The sequence below is a fragment of the Entelurus aequoreus genome, linkage group LG05 (genome assembly GCF_033978785.1).
Source record: "Entelurus aequoreus isolate RoL-2023_Sb linkage group LG05, RoL_Eaeq_v1.1, whole genome shotgun sequence".
In the NCBI taxonomy this organism is placed as follows: Eukaryota; Metazoa; Chordata; class Actinopteri; order Syngnathiformes; family Syngnathidae; genus Entelurus; species Entelurus aequoreus.
Genome location: NC_084735.1, coordinates 49,155,434 through 49,169,863, shown reverse-complemented (window position 1 = coordinate 49,169,863; position 14,430 = coordinate 49,155,434). Strand labels below are relative to the sequence as shown.

The window sequence follows — 14,430 nt, the reverse complement described above, 5'->3', positions numbered from 1 at the left end:
TTAGAAATATTTATAAGAGGAGACATATTTTGTGATGATGATGTGTTTAGAAAAATGCACACAGGTACATGGATAAAGGACTTTGACTAAAATGATAGTAAATCTGTTTTTCACACAACTTCGTCTCTCTCTGTCGTTAGCTAGCTAGCTAACAAGCTAACTAACTTGCCGAGAATAGTCGGGGAAGCCATCCTCCAGATGTCTGACAAACCTGCGCTTGAGATGTTCCCACATAACAGAAACAGAAGATGTGCTTTGCAAATTGAGTAAGTTAGTCATGTCTTTGACGTCTTTAGTTTTTACTCTGTGTTTTTCCCTTTTGTTGTTGCTCATCAGTCCCTGGTCACGCAGACATGTGTGCATTCATTTATGTCCAAAAAGACACCAGCGATGACGTTGCAAACTATCAGCCGCAAATGAATTTGTCAACGACAAATTGTGGCTTGTGCAGCCCTTTGAGACACTTGTGATTTAGGGCTATATAAATAAACATTGATTGATTGATTGATTGATATTAATGATTTTTGTCGACAAAGTTGCACCCCTACTCGTTACTTTGATTTTAAACACAATGTACAGTAGGAAGGGGATTCTTATGGCCTCATTGGTCACGGTTTAACTGAAACATGAAACATGACCACTTTAGCCGCCAGATGGCAGTAGAGTGTTGAATATTTTAAAATGTGTTTTGAGGAAATTCCAACTTTGACCACAATGTCAGTTGCTATATAGAGTGGTGCTTTCCATCGTTTTCAGCAGACTGCATTGCAAAATGTTTAACCCACTGCCTCCCTTTTACGGGAGATCCACCCAGGAATGGGGCCATATCAATCCCTTCTCTACTGTATTGTTATCATTAGAACATTGAGAAAAGTCCATAGGAATCAAGGACAGTGAGTTGACTACGTCCTTTGAGATATTTATGCATCAGGGACACAGGAGAGAGCCAAGCGGACACCACTTTTGCACTTTGCTACGAATTCTTCCCAACATCTTTGTTAAAAGTGCTGGTATTTGCAACTTTCTTTGGCCCCCTGGTATGGAGGCATATTTGTGGCCAAATATAATAATATAATTTACAAGCACATACATTATATTTTGAAAAGAAATTAAAATCAAGCGAAAAATAAAAATGTTGCGCAAATATACGTTTATTTTGTGCTCAATAAACGTGTTTGCTGTTATCCACATTGACATGCAATAATTACTGCATTCCGCATAGCCAGATCGCTCTTTCGCTCTTAGGTTTTTTCTCTGCACTCGCTCCTGTAGGCACAAAGCTTTTCATATGTGCCAAAAAGGCAAATCAATCAGAGAATTTTAAAAATGTACGTTCAAAGTGGCTGTTTGGTCTCCAATTAGATCGCTTGTTACATTATTCTGGAAGCCTTGGTTTGCAGCTAATGGTGTCAATAATGAAACAACAATGAAACAACTTGGCGCACGACGACCACAGGTGAGTTGTTTCATTAATTTGGTTGTATGAGCTGGGTAAAATGTTATAAACATTATGAATATTTTTTTGTACATTTGTCTGCAATGTAACAAGCGACAATAACATTTGGCGATCAATAATTAATTTGTTGATAATAGTCGATGACGTTATCCCTCGTGTTTTCTGGATGGAAAGGAAAATGTGATTGTCAGCGCGACAGGTGACTGGGAATCAACGATGAGAAAAATGGCAGCAGCCACTCCACTGGAAAAAAAACTACGAGCAAAAATATAAAAAGTATTGAAACATTCCACCCCTAAACATGTCAAAAACGCAAATAACTTGCTCGCTTAGCAAAGCGGTCCATACTTTTCATGGCAGTAAATCGGTTATATGTGAACATTTAAAGCGGAGGCTTGTTGGACATCTGGAGGACCTGGTTTTGACTCGTAAGATAGTTAGCTTGTTAGCTAGATAGGGGAGACAGAGTTGTTTAACTATCATTTTAGCCTATGTCTGCCAGATAAACTGTGTTTATATACCTGTGCATCTTTCAAAACACATCATCAATATCACAAAGTTATATTTTATTTGTGAGGAAGTTAGTTAGCTTTGGTGTTGTTTTGTTTAAATACAAAGGTTTAGTAATTAATTGTATTTTTGTAACAGCCTAATGAGCAGCATATTTCATAGATAAATATTTCTGAATGTAGTCATATTTGGTGTCTGTTGTTAATTAAAAACACACATAAAAATATTTCAAAGCTGCATTTAAAAAGTTGATGACTAAATTAGGGCCACTAAACAAATGTACACTTTATAATCCGATTGGTCGACTAATCGTTAAAATAGTCGATGATTAGAGGGGTAAGCGGTAGCAAATGGATGGACGGATGGATAGTTGACTATTACATCTATCATTAGTTGCAACCCTCATACTGAGATTTTTTGTCGAAAACCGAATCATATAAAAAGTGGAGCGTATGCAAACAGAGGTGCTACTTTAATTGCATTTTTTAGAATGGGCCGGAAAAAAGAGCCACACTTTGGACAATTTTGAGCAAGAATCCTGACAGCCACCATGTCAAAAATATTGTTATAAATAAATGAAGTACAGTTTTTAAACAGCAATGTTTAATTACCAAAACATATTTGACGCCTCGCAGAACTATAGTGTAGTTTTGTTTCTTTCATATCAGGAATGCTTAGTTGTTGTTTTTTTAGAAAAAGGGGTGTGGAGAGGCGGGGCCGGCAGTCCGACAGCAAGGCAGGGCACACCGGAGCCCGCTCCTAGATGGCGGCGAGGAGGCGTGGACGGCGAGCGAGCAGCGAGGCGGGGCGCGCCGGGTTTGACGCCGCAAACAGTATCAGGTGCGTGGATCGCCCAGCTGGGCACAATCAAATAATCCTCTTGAACTGTATAAAAGGGCGGCAGCTGTGGACGTGAGGGAGAGAGGCAGAGAAACGAGAAGGAGCCAGAAGGAAGCTGATGCAGAGCGAAAGAGACTGAAAGCGCAAGGGAGACGATGACGCCTGAAGCTGAAAAGCTGGAGCGGAGGAGCGAGCAGCAGACGGAAAGGCTGAAAAGCGACCCGGCAAGAGACGCATTCTTTGAAATAAAGAAGTCTAAACCTGCTCGCAAGAATGTCATTCCTTGGTGGTCCTTGGAACCTGCACGACAGCGAGCGACCGTCACATTTGGCGCCCAACCGGGAAGGACCACCAGAGGCGGGGGAGGAAGATCCTCTGTGGGCTCTCATAGGCACACTCGCTGGCCTCGCGGCAAGCAGCCGACTGCAATGTCGGCTCTTGCAAACATTGGCGGACCAGATGGAGGGGGGGCGGAGAGTGGCCCCCCGAAAAAGAAGTTGATGTTGTTGAAGAAGAACAAGAACAAGAACAAGAACAAGAAGTAGAAGTAGAAGTAGAAGAAAATAAGTAGAAGAAAAAGAAGTAGACAAAGACAAAGAAGAAGTAGACAAAGACCAAGAAGAAGAAAAAGACAAAGAAGAAGAAAAAGACAAAGAAGAAGACAAAGACAAAGGCAGAGAAGATGAAGAGGAAGAAAAAGAACAGGTGAAGGAGGAGAAGACCGGGGGCACAGATGGCCGTGGCCGTCTTCACTTCCCGCTCCCTCAAAAAGGGGGCGGGGGGGGGGGAATAGGCTCAGCCGGTCAGAGTCTCGGCTTGCGTCCGGCGATGGAGTACTGTGGAGAGGCGGGGCCGGCAGTCCGACAGCGAGGCTGGGCACACCGGAGCCCGCTCCAAGATGGCGGCGAGGAGGCGGGGACGGCGAGCGAGCAGCGAGGCGCGCCGGGTTTGACGCCGCAAACAGTATCAGGTGCGTGGATCGCCCAGCTGGGCACAATCAAATAATCCTCTTGAACTGTATAAAAGGGTGGCAGCAGTGGACGTGAGGGAGAGACGCGGAGAGACGAGAAGGAGCCAGAAGGAACCTGATGCAGAGCGAAAGAGACTGAAAGCGCAAGGGAGACGACGACGTTCGAAGCTGAAAAGCTGGAGCGGAGGAGCGAGCAGCAGACGGAAAGGCTGAAAAGCGACCCGGCAAGAGACGCATTCTTTGAAATAAAGAAGTCTAAACCTGCTCGCAAGAATGTCATTCCTTGGTGGTCCTTGGAACCCGCACGACAGTGAGCGACCGTCACAAGGGGAATGGGTGTTCCTGGGACCTCGGAAGGAAGACTCTCTACATACAGTATTTTAGCCTTTGTTCCACCAAAAACACTCTTTAAAAATGACCTATGAGGATGTTCCTCTTTTTTGTCTTATCAATGTTGTTACAATGTTGGATACTCGTAAACAATACCAATGTGTCAAACTATGAGGTTCATGCATTTGGGCGTGAATTTGCATACCATTTAGGATGCCTTTAAACACTGTGTTTTGCAGTCTTGTTTAACAGTCGGCCATTTCTGACGTTGCAGATTGACAAATGAATTTATGTGGGCATCCACTACATGCTGTCGGCTGGCCTCCTTTCCCTCTGCTGAGCCGAGACTGTTGCTTGCATGTTATTCCTTCTCGTCTCATAACCTTTCGCCTGCTCTGATGTCTATGAAATACATACTTCGTGTTTTTTGTCCACAACATTTTACACGGGAGTTTTATCAACATGGGTCGGTATTGTAATTGTATTAGCCACTTGACGAAAATGATGGCAACATTACTACTTGCTTAGAGGAAACACAAGAGAAAGGTAGGATAAAATATGATTTTCATGCAGTGTAGTTAAGTTTAGTCTTTATTTGAAGGGACAATGTACAGAAACATTAAGCTCAAAGACAGATATGTTCTGTACCAGATTATAGCTAAATAGCTAATTTCCATCTGCAGTCCCTGGCTACCTAAATTAAAGGGATACAAAAATCATGCAATAAAATTATGACAATAAAAACATACACAAGTATTAAGAAAAAAGTCATAAAATGCCCTTTCATGGACACATCCTTAATATACAATACAACCACACCTCATTTACATCATCACACAAAGACAATACATGCTTTTGTTCACATCTGTCATCATTTGTAAAAACAACCATGATTTTAACACACACACCTAACAATTTACAATAAAAATGCTCTCATGGATAAATATAATACACATTAGGTTGATGTGTCAAACATAATGCCCATCTTAGTGACCGTGTGAGCAGCTTTGATTGCTCAAAGCCACTTTTTAACTTCAATTGTGAATGAAGAGTAATCTGTTAGACTTTTCAAGTTTGTTGTGAGGTCGTTCCATTCCTTTATGGCTTTATATGAAAAGGCTGATTGTGCAAAAGAGGCTTTACATCTGGGTATGCTACACTTCCCCCTGGTGGAGGCTCGTGTGTTTCTAGTTGTCACAGCAGATGTAAACTGGACAAAGTGCTTAAGTGGCGCTGGTGCAGTGTTATTTAAGATTCGATGGGCCATTCGTATTGATGCTAATCTTTGAATGTTAGCTAAATTTAACAATCTATATTTTTGGAGAACTAAACAATGATGGTGGTGTTGTGGTTTTCGGTCAAGGATTTTGAGGGATTGTTTGTGCAAAATTTCCAATGGCCTCAGTGTCATTTTGCTTGCCTGCGACCAACATGTTATACAATAATAAAAACGAGACATAATCATTGCATTAAAATAAGTTTGAGCTGCCTCCAGTGTTAATGAATTCCTGATACATTTGAACGTTTTTATGTTGTATTTAAGACTCTGGCACATCTGTTTGATATGTTTTTTAAAGCCAAGTGTTGGCTCCAAAATGACACCCAGGTAACGATATTCACTAACATTTTGTATTATTTCCTTATTAACCGTTATATTTGGAAAGGATGACATTTTATATTTGTTTACAAAATACATTGTTGCAGTTTTCTTAATGTTTAATGTAAGACAAGAGTCATGTAGCCATCTTGCCACCTTCTCCATGGCTGCTGTAAGTTTTCTGGCAACCGTTTCAGCGTCCTTTCCCCAAGTATAAATAACCGTGTCATCTGCATACATCTGGATATTTACATCCTCACATACAGATGGCAGGTCATTTATATACATGGAGAAAAGAAGAGGGCCGATATTAGAGCCTTGTGGCAGGCCAATATCAGTAGCAGTGAGACTGGATGTTGTGTTATCAATACGGACATGACATAATCCAGGTCAGAGTATCTGTCGACAGTTTAAAAGATGTTAATTTTGTAAGTAACGTGGGGTGACTGACTGTATCGAATGCCTTGCGAAGGTCTAAGAATATTGCTCCATCTACACCTCCATTATCAAGGTTTTGTTTGATTGTTTCTAGTAGAAGGCAACATGCAGTTTCGGTCGAGTGATTTGCCCGAAACCCAAACTGCATGGGATGTAGGAGGTCTTCATAGTCCAAATGTTCTGTGAGTTGCTCAACGATCACTTTTTCTATTGCTTTGGATATAACGGGGAGAAGGCTAATTGGTCTGTAATTGTTGATGTCTGTACAATGTAGCTTGTAAATGCAGCTATTTCTAGACAGTGTTGTGCTCCACACAAGGTGTACCTAATGTTGCGACCGGTAAATCTATATACTATATATGAAGTTTATTTTTTAACCATGTTTGGAAAAAAAATAGCGGTGATGTTCGTCTTCAAGATTTATATTTAAACTGTGTACATTTTCAAAAGATAAATGCTGATACTTTTGGAGAGTGTAGGGCGTTTATCTAAAGTGACCTGTGAATGTATATAATGTTTATGAAGTTTATTTTTCAACCATGTCTAGAAAAAAAATTCTGGTCATGTTTGTCTTCGAGATATATACTTAAACTTTTTAGATTTTCCAAAGATAAATTGGGATACCCGTGGAGAGGGCAGGGCAGGGTTTCATTTGCAATCCTAAGGGAACACCTCCACAAACGAAACCGTTTGCAGACATACACACCAAATGGGTTATAAAAATGACTGTTGAGCAAAATGTACTTTTATTTTATCTAGACCACAAGGAAGTGAGTTAAATGTACCAGTAGATTAGAAACATAAAAATGTAGCAATCGCTGTGTTTTCGAAAAATTTGCTACCCATAAAAATTTGCTGCCCAAAACTACTGAGCATGCGCACTCATGCGCATCAAAGGTTTCCTCGAACAAAATAATCATAGCAATTAAGGTAAAAAACTTTGAAATATTGTGGTTATTTTTAGCATTTTTTTTTTTGCATACCATGAAACAAACCAAAACAAAAGCGCTATAAACCTTTATGCGGCTGAAATGCATGGCTGGTTGTTTGTTCATACTGTATGGTGACAGAATGAATGTCAACAATAAGTATTTTGACAAGCTCATTTATGAATAGTAGTAAATACTACAAAAGCACTTGTTCTAGGACTTATTTTGGACATTTCCTGAAATTGTTATCAAAATTTGTCCATTACTTACTTATTTTTTTATGTAGCAGCACATTTTTTCAGTACACCGTGTTGTAATGCAGTAGTTTTTCCAATAGATGGCACTGTTGTACTGTTTATCATTTTCATTCCACTTTGTATGCACTTGCTCTCTGTGTGTTTGCCAGTTAATAAAAACTCTGCCAAAGAACAGGTTATGGGCCCAGATCGTCGCTAAAAAGTTGTTGTGCACGGACTTTGTGTGAAGATAAACGGTATTGTGGGAACTCACAATGGAGGATAAGATGTTTATTGACAGACTGAGCGGACCAGAGAATTGGGCAACATGGAAGTTTCAGATGGAACACTTGCTAAAGGCTAAAGGACTATGGGGCATGCTAACGGAGACGGAGACGCTAGCCGCAGATGCTAACGCAGCAGCACAGGTGGAATTCACAAGACGGAGAGAGAAAGCGTTCTCTATGTTAGTGCTAAATGTAAGTACACCCCAGTTGTACCTGATAACAAACTGTCAAACTCCCAAAGAGGCGTGGACCACGCTGAAAGCCCATTTTGAGAGGGATACTTTGGCTAATAAACTGTTTCTGAAGAAAATATATTTCAGATGTGAAATGAAGGAAAGAGAGGCTTTAACTGATCATTTAAAACAAATGAAGGAGCTAACTGATCAGCTATCGGCAATTGGATCTGTAATTGAGGAGGAAGACCAAATTGTAACACTGTTGGGTAGCTTGCCACCAAGTTATGCTACAATTGTCACTGCACTAGAAACAAAGATTGACAGCCTGACACTGAAGTTTGTTCAGCAAGCATTAATAAATGAAGAGCAAAAGCGAGTGAATGCTAATGATTCCAGTGGTGCTACGTCAGGTGGTGCATCCGCCATGTCATCACAATTTCGGGGAAATGTGCAGGATAACTCCAAGATAGTGGGAGCAGCAGACAAAAGCAAATGGAGATGTTACAAATGTGGTAGAGAAGGCCATATCAAGCGTGAACGTCCAACCTTGAAAAACAAACCAAAAAAGAAATTTCACAAGGCTAAGCACATGATGTGTGAGGATGAAGAAGATTCCTCTGAAAGTGCCTTTGTGATCAGGGATGCAAACAGTGACAGACCACAACAGGCTGAGTGGTTAATTGATTCTGGAGCATCAAAACACATGACGTGTGATAAAGACATTATTAAAGAATACCAGCAGATCACAAAATCACAGTCTGTGAAACTGGGTGACGGCAGGGTGGTTGACGCCCTAGGAATTGGAAATGTCAACCTGAAAATGACTTTTAAATTAAGTGATGTAAAAAATGTCACAATGTATGATGTGCTGTATGTTCCAAAGCTGTCTGGGAATTTATTCTCAGTGGGAGCTGCTACCAAGAAAGGGAATACAGTGCAGTTCAGAAAGTCTCGTTGCTACATACGTGGAAAAAGTGGAACACTTCAAGGAATGGGAACACAAAGAGCTGATGGACTATATCAGCTGGATATTAAAGGAAGTGAATCTGTATGTCACAGTGCTTCTGTAGCGGCCAGCCTGTGGCACCAGCGCCTTGGTCACACTACCAAGCTTAAAGAACTCATAGATCTGGTGAACGGAGTGAACTTTTCTGCAGATAAAGAGATTCCCTTCTGTGAAGGATGTGTGGAAGGCAAGTTGGCGAAAAAGCCTTTCAAGTCGATTGGAGGAATTCGTTCCAAACGCAAGATGCAGCTGATTCACAGTGATGTCTGTGGTCCCATGCAGACTGAATCTATAGGTGGAGCAAAATATTTTGTGACTTTCATTGATGATTACACAAGATGCTGCAAGGTATACTTCTTGAAACAGAAAAATGAGGTGCTAAGCAAATTCAAGGAATTTGAGAGAACATTCTCAAATGAGTCTGGTCTAAGCGTCACAAGGCTGAGGACAGATAATGGTGGTGAGTACACATCAAAGGAGTTTCAAGAATATTTGAAGTCTCAAGGCATCCACCATGAAATGACTGTACCTCACTCACCACAACAAAATGGTGTTGCAGAAAGAAAAAACAGGACATTAGTTGAAGCAGCTAGAAGCATGCTGTCACATGCAAAGTTGTCAAAGATGTTCTGGGCAGAGGCGGTAGCCACCGCAGCTTACATACAGAACAGGCTGCCCACAGCTGTTCTGAAGGAAGAGACACCCTATGAGAAATGGTGTGGAAAGAAACCTGACATGAGTCACATGAAGGTGTTTGGCTGTATTGCTTATGCACATATCCCAGATGAAGAAAGAAGGAAACTGGACAAAAAGGCTGTAAAGCTTCGTTTTGTGGGATATGCAAACAATGCCAAGGGATATCGCCTGTATGATGAAGAGAAGAGGAGGATTCTAATCTGTTGTGATGTCATCTTCGATGAATTAAACTTCAGCTGGAAGCAGGAAATGAAAGTACTGTGTTCAGAGAATGAGATAACCATACAAACAGATGAGAATGAAACACAACATGATGAAGTCACAGTTGACAGCACTGTCAGAACAAGTGGAAGAATCAGAAATGCTCCAAGGAGATTTGGATATGATGAGTTTGTTGATATAGTGACTGTTGATCATCATGCCAATATGTGTCGTGTGACAGAGCCAATCACACTAAAAGAAGCATTGGTGAGTCCTAATGCAAAAGAATGGCAGGAGGCGGCTGACTTGGAATATGAGTCACTGCTTGAAAATGAGACGTGGGACTTGGTGAATTTACCAAGAGAAAGAAAGGCAGTAGGATCGAGATGGGTGTTTAGAGTCAAGCATCATAGTGATGGAAGAGTGGAGAGATACAAGTGCAGGCTCGTTGCCAAGGGCTACTCACAGTTGTATGGTGCTGACTATGATGAAACATTTTCACCTGTGGTACGTTTCAGCTCTATTCGTACATTATTGTCCTTTGCCATTCAAAACAATTTACATGTACACCAGATGGATGTTGTAACTGCATTCCTTAATGGGCACCTGGAAGAAGAAATCTACATGGAGCAGCCAGAGGGCTACATCAAACCAGGGCAGGAACACCTGGTATGCAAACTAAAAAAATCAATCTATGGACTGAAGCAGTCTCCTCGCTGTTGGAGCAAGGCTTTCACAGAGTTCATGATGGAAATTGGATTCAAGCAAAGCACATCAGACCCCTGTGTGTTCGTGAGATCAAGAAAAGAGCTTGAGATACTCGCAGTTTACGTCGATGATATGATTGTGATAACAGAGTCAACTGAGAGCATGAACAAACTCAAAGTGGCTCTCAAGGAGCGCTACAAGATGAAAGACATGGGAGAGCTGTCCTATATCCTGGGCATCTCTGTGATCCAAGATAAAGAGAAGAATCGTGTAATTCTTCATCAGAAGCATTACATTGAAGCCATACTTCAGAAATATGGAATGGATAATGCAAATCCTGTGGCAACTCCTGCTGATGCCAATGTCAAATTGAGAAAGAGTGATGGTGTCAGTAAGCAAGTGGACCAGCATACCTATCAGTCAATGGTGGGAAGTCTACTGTATGCTGCAATGGCCACACGACCAGACATAGCTCAAGCAGTGAGTGCTGTGTCAAAGTTCAACGCAAATCCAGATGCTGCACATATGACCGCTGTGAAGAGGATACTTCGATACTTGAAAGGGACAGTGAACTTTGCTCTCAAGTATGAGCAGTCAGACTCTGGAGCTTTGATTGGATTCTCAGATGCTGACTGGGCTGGAGATCAGGATGACCGACGCTCAACAACAGGCAACGTTTTTCTACTGAGTGGAGGAGCAGTGAGCTGGCTCAGCAAGAAACAAGCAACAGTTGCACTTTCAACAGCAGAAGCGGAGTACATCGCACTCAGTCAAGCCGCTCAAGAAGGAATCTGGCTAAAAAGATTACTGAGTGATCTCGGAGTGAAAACTATGTCCACAGTGATCCTGGAAGACAACCAAGGAGCCATCGCAATCGCGAAGAATCCTGTGAACCACTCCAGGACCAAACACATAGACATTCGCTATCACTACATCCGTGAATGTGTGCAGAATGGACAAATAGAACTACAATATTGTCCAACAAATGACATGAAAGCGGATATATTTACCAAACCACTGCCTAGACAGAAGTTTGAATATCTCAGAAGTGAGATTGGACTTTTCCCTATTTAGATAAAGTGGTTAGTTGTGCTTGACAGGTGTACGCCGAACGCTGCCTGATCAAAGCAAGTTAAAGAAGAAAAAAATGTGTGAAAGAATTTCAGTGAAATTATTGTAAACAAACTAAAAGAGTTCCTGTGAAAACAATGTAAAAAACAAAAATATTTTGTTGTTGTTGTTTGACATATTGTAAAGGAGAGCACGGCTCTATAATATTATTTAAAGGGACTTTGTCATTGAAAAAAAACTAAGTGGGAGTGTTGTAATGCAGTAGTTTTTCCAATAGATGGCACTGTTGTACCGTTTATCATTTTCATTCCACTTTGTATGCACTTGCTCTCTGTGTGTTTGCCAGTTAATAAAAACTCTGCCAAAGAACACACCGGCATGTTCAAAGTGTTTCCCGGGGGCCAATTGTAGCCTGGGGCTTGTTTTTTGTTGCCCCGCGGCACGTTCTATAATTAATTCTATAAATAAAAGCAAAAAGAACCTAAAAAACGTTTTTTAGCCTGTCGACAAAATGAACAACATCAAAATGGCTTTTGCATCTTTAAGTCATTTTTATGCAGCTCTTGGTGGAAAAAAGTAGCCTTTGCAACATAATCAAACCAATCGATTATTTCCCAATTGTCAAATACATTGTCTAATCCGGTGTTTTTCAACCACTGTGCCGCGGCACACAAGTGTGCCGTGAGATACAGTCTGGTGTGCCATGGGAGATTATGTAATTTCACCTAATTGGGTTAAAAATATTTTTTGCAAACCAGTAATTATAATCCGCAAATGTGCCGTTGTTGAGTTTATGTGCTGTTTAGAGCTCGGCAGAGTGGCCGACTAATACTCTTCCATATCAGTAGGTGTCGGGAACATGGTTTGTCGTGATCACAATATGCAGGAGGAAGCGTGTAAGTAAAAAGGTATCTAACACTTAAACCAAAAATAAACAAAAGGCGAGTGCCGCTAAGAAAAGGCATTGAAGCAAAACGAAACTAAAAGTGAACTGGCTGCAAAGTAAACAAAAACCGAATGTTAGACGACAGCAAAGACTTACAGCGTGTGGAGCAGACGGCGTCCACAAAGTACATCCGTACATGACATGACAATCCACAATGTCCCCACAAAGAAAGATAGCGTCCGCACAACTTTAATAGTCTTGATTGCGAAAACAAAGCAGGTGCGGGGAATAGCATTCAAGGAAAACATGAAACTGCTACAGGAAAATACCAACAAAAGAGGAAAAGCCACCAAAATAGGAGCGCAAGACAATAACTAAAACACTATACACAGGAAAACACTAAAAAACTCAAATTAAGTTACGGCGTGATTGACAGGTCGTGACAGCACACCTACATTAAGACAAGAGCTATGGTGATGCATGGTTGGTTATGGTTTGAATTAATATTCAACAATTGCAAGAACTACTTTTTATTGTCAATATCGGCTACTGAGTTTCATTTTTTAATGTTTTCTGCTGGTGGTGTGCCTCGGAATTTTTTCAATGAAAAAAATGTGCATTAGCTCGGAAAAGGTTGAAAAACACTGGTCTAATCGAACCTTGCATACACTCATGTAACGGATGCCAACCAGTGTGGGGGTGCTGGACAATAAAGAGTTGACAGCTTTGTGGCGTTTAGCTCATTGACCAGCACTGCTCGAATTTCCCTCAATCACCGGGGATTTGTGGACCCCTTTTTGTGTGTGCAGGGCTGGACTGTACAAGATGACCACTTTTACATTTACCCTGCTGATACAGAAACATGTTTCATTCCCTACAAGACATATTTAGTGACAATTTATGATGACGCAATTAAATACTGGTGCAAATGAGTAAATATTAGTAAATGTTCTTAACACCCACGCGGTTTATTTACTACAGCGTAACTCCCAAGAACATTGGTAAGGTAGATAGATATTGCGAACAATTATATTATAAGCGGTAGAAAATGGATGGATGGATGGATGGATATTTTAGAATCATTTATGTGAATTCAACATTAAAATAGAGGTTAGTGTGAGGCAAATGTTGTTAGTCACTTACTTTAATGATCCAGATGCTCGAAGAAGGATCATCCAAAGTATCAGAGCCACAATCCAAACTGCAGCAACGACAAAAACCCCTGTGCCGACTCCCAAGACTGTAGTAACCATATTTTCAAATCAGAAAGATCCTTTGTATATATAGAAAAGTTTGTATTGTATAATATTTCAGGGTGGTAACAACTAGCTTTAGCGCTGCGCCGCTATGTGGACACATCCGGTTAGTCGCCACTGTTAACGCTCCCCTACAAACTGTCGACACAACATCAGGGATTGTAAATTAGCGTTTAAATATTTTTAAAGGGTTCCGTTTTGTCCACGCAAAAGTGACTTGTCTAAGTCCATAATTCGAATACAGCTCAGTATAGGCATTATTCGACGCTTCCTACACTTCCTGGTAACAGCAAACTTGAATTTCATTGGATGGTGCAGATCTTGACAAGCCAATAGAATACGTTGTTACTCAAACAACCGGATTGGGTGGTAAAACATTGCCAGATAATATTTTCTGTTTCAGTTTTTACGAAAAAAGTTTCTCATTTTGTTAGTCCATCATCTCTTCTGTTCTATCCCGGCATACTTCTGAAATATGCATACGGTTACAAGCCCGAGGAAATATACATAAACCAAATTAAATCAGCAAAAATGAATGTCAAAAAGTTCAAAATGACGCCGCGCATAAAAATGTGCTGCCCAAAGCTACTGAGCATGCGCACACATGCGCATCAAAGGTTTCCTCGACAAAATAACCATAGCAAAAAAAAAAAAACGTTGAAATAGTGTGGGGTTTTTTAGCATTTTTTTTTTTACACACTATGAAACATATAAAATATAAAATAAAAACGCCAGAACCCTTTATTTAGCTAAAATGCATGGTTGGAGGCACAAGACTTTGGCACAACGTTGATTATAAATACATGTCCTTTAAAACTGACTTTGAAACAACGTTGC

General features: G+C 40.8%; 1 protein-coding gene across 1 annotated transcript in view; it reads right to left on the bottom strand.

The window, feature by feature from the left end:
* Positions 1 to 13,888, bottom strand: part of tmem218 (transmembrane protein 218) — a 28,633-nt gene extending 14,745 nt beyond the window's left edge. Inside the window, exon 1 of the mRNA XM_062046423.1 lies at positions 13,481 to 13,888. Coding sequence (XP_061902407.1) covers positions 13,481 to 13,590 — 110 coding nt within the window. The 5' untranslated portion in view covers positions 13,591 to 13,888. The remainder of the gene's footprint in view (positions 1 to 13,480) is intronic.
* Positions 13,889 to 14,430: the final 542 nt, after the last annotated feature.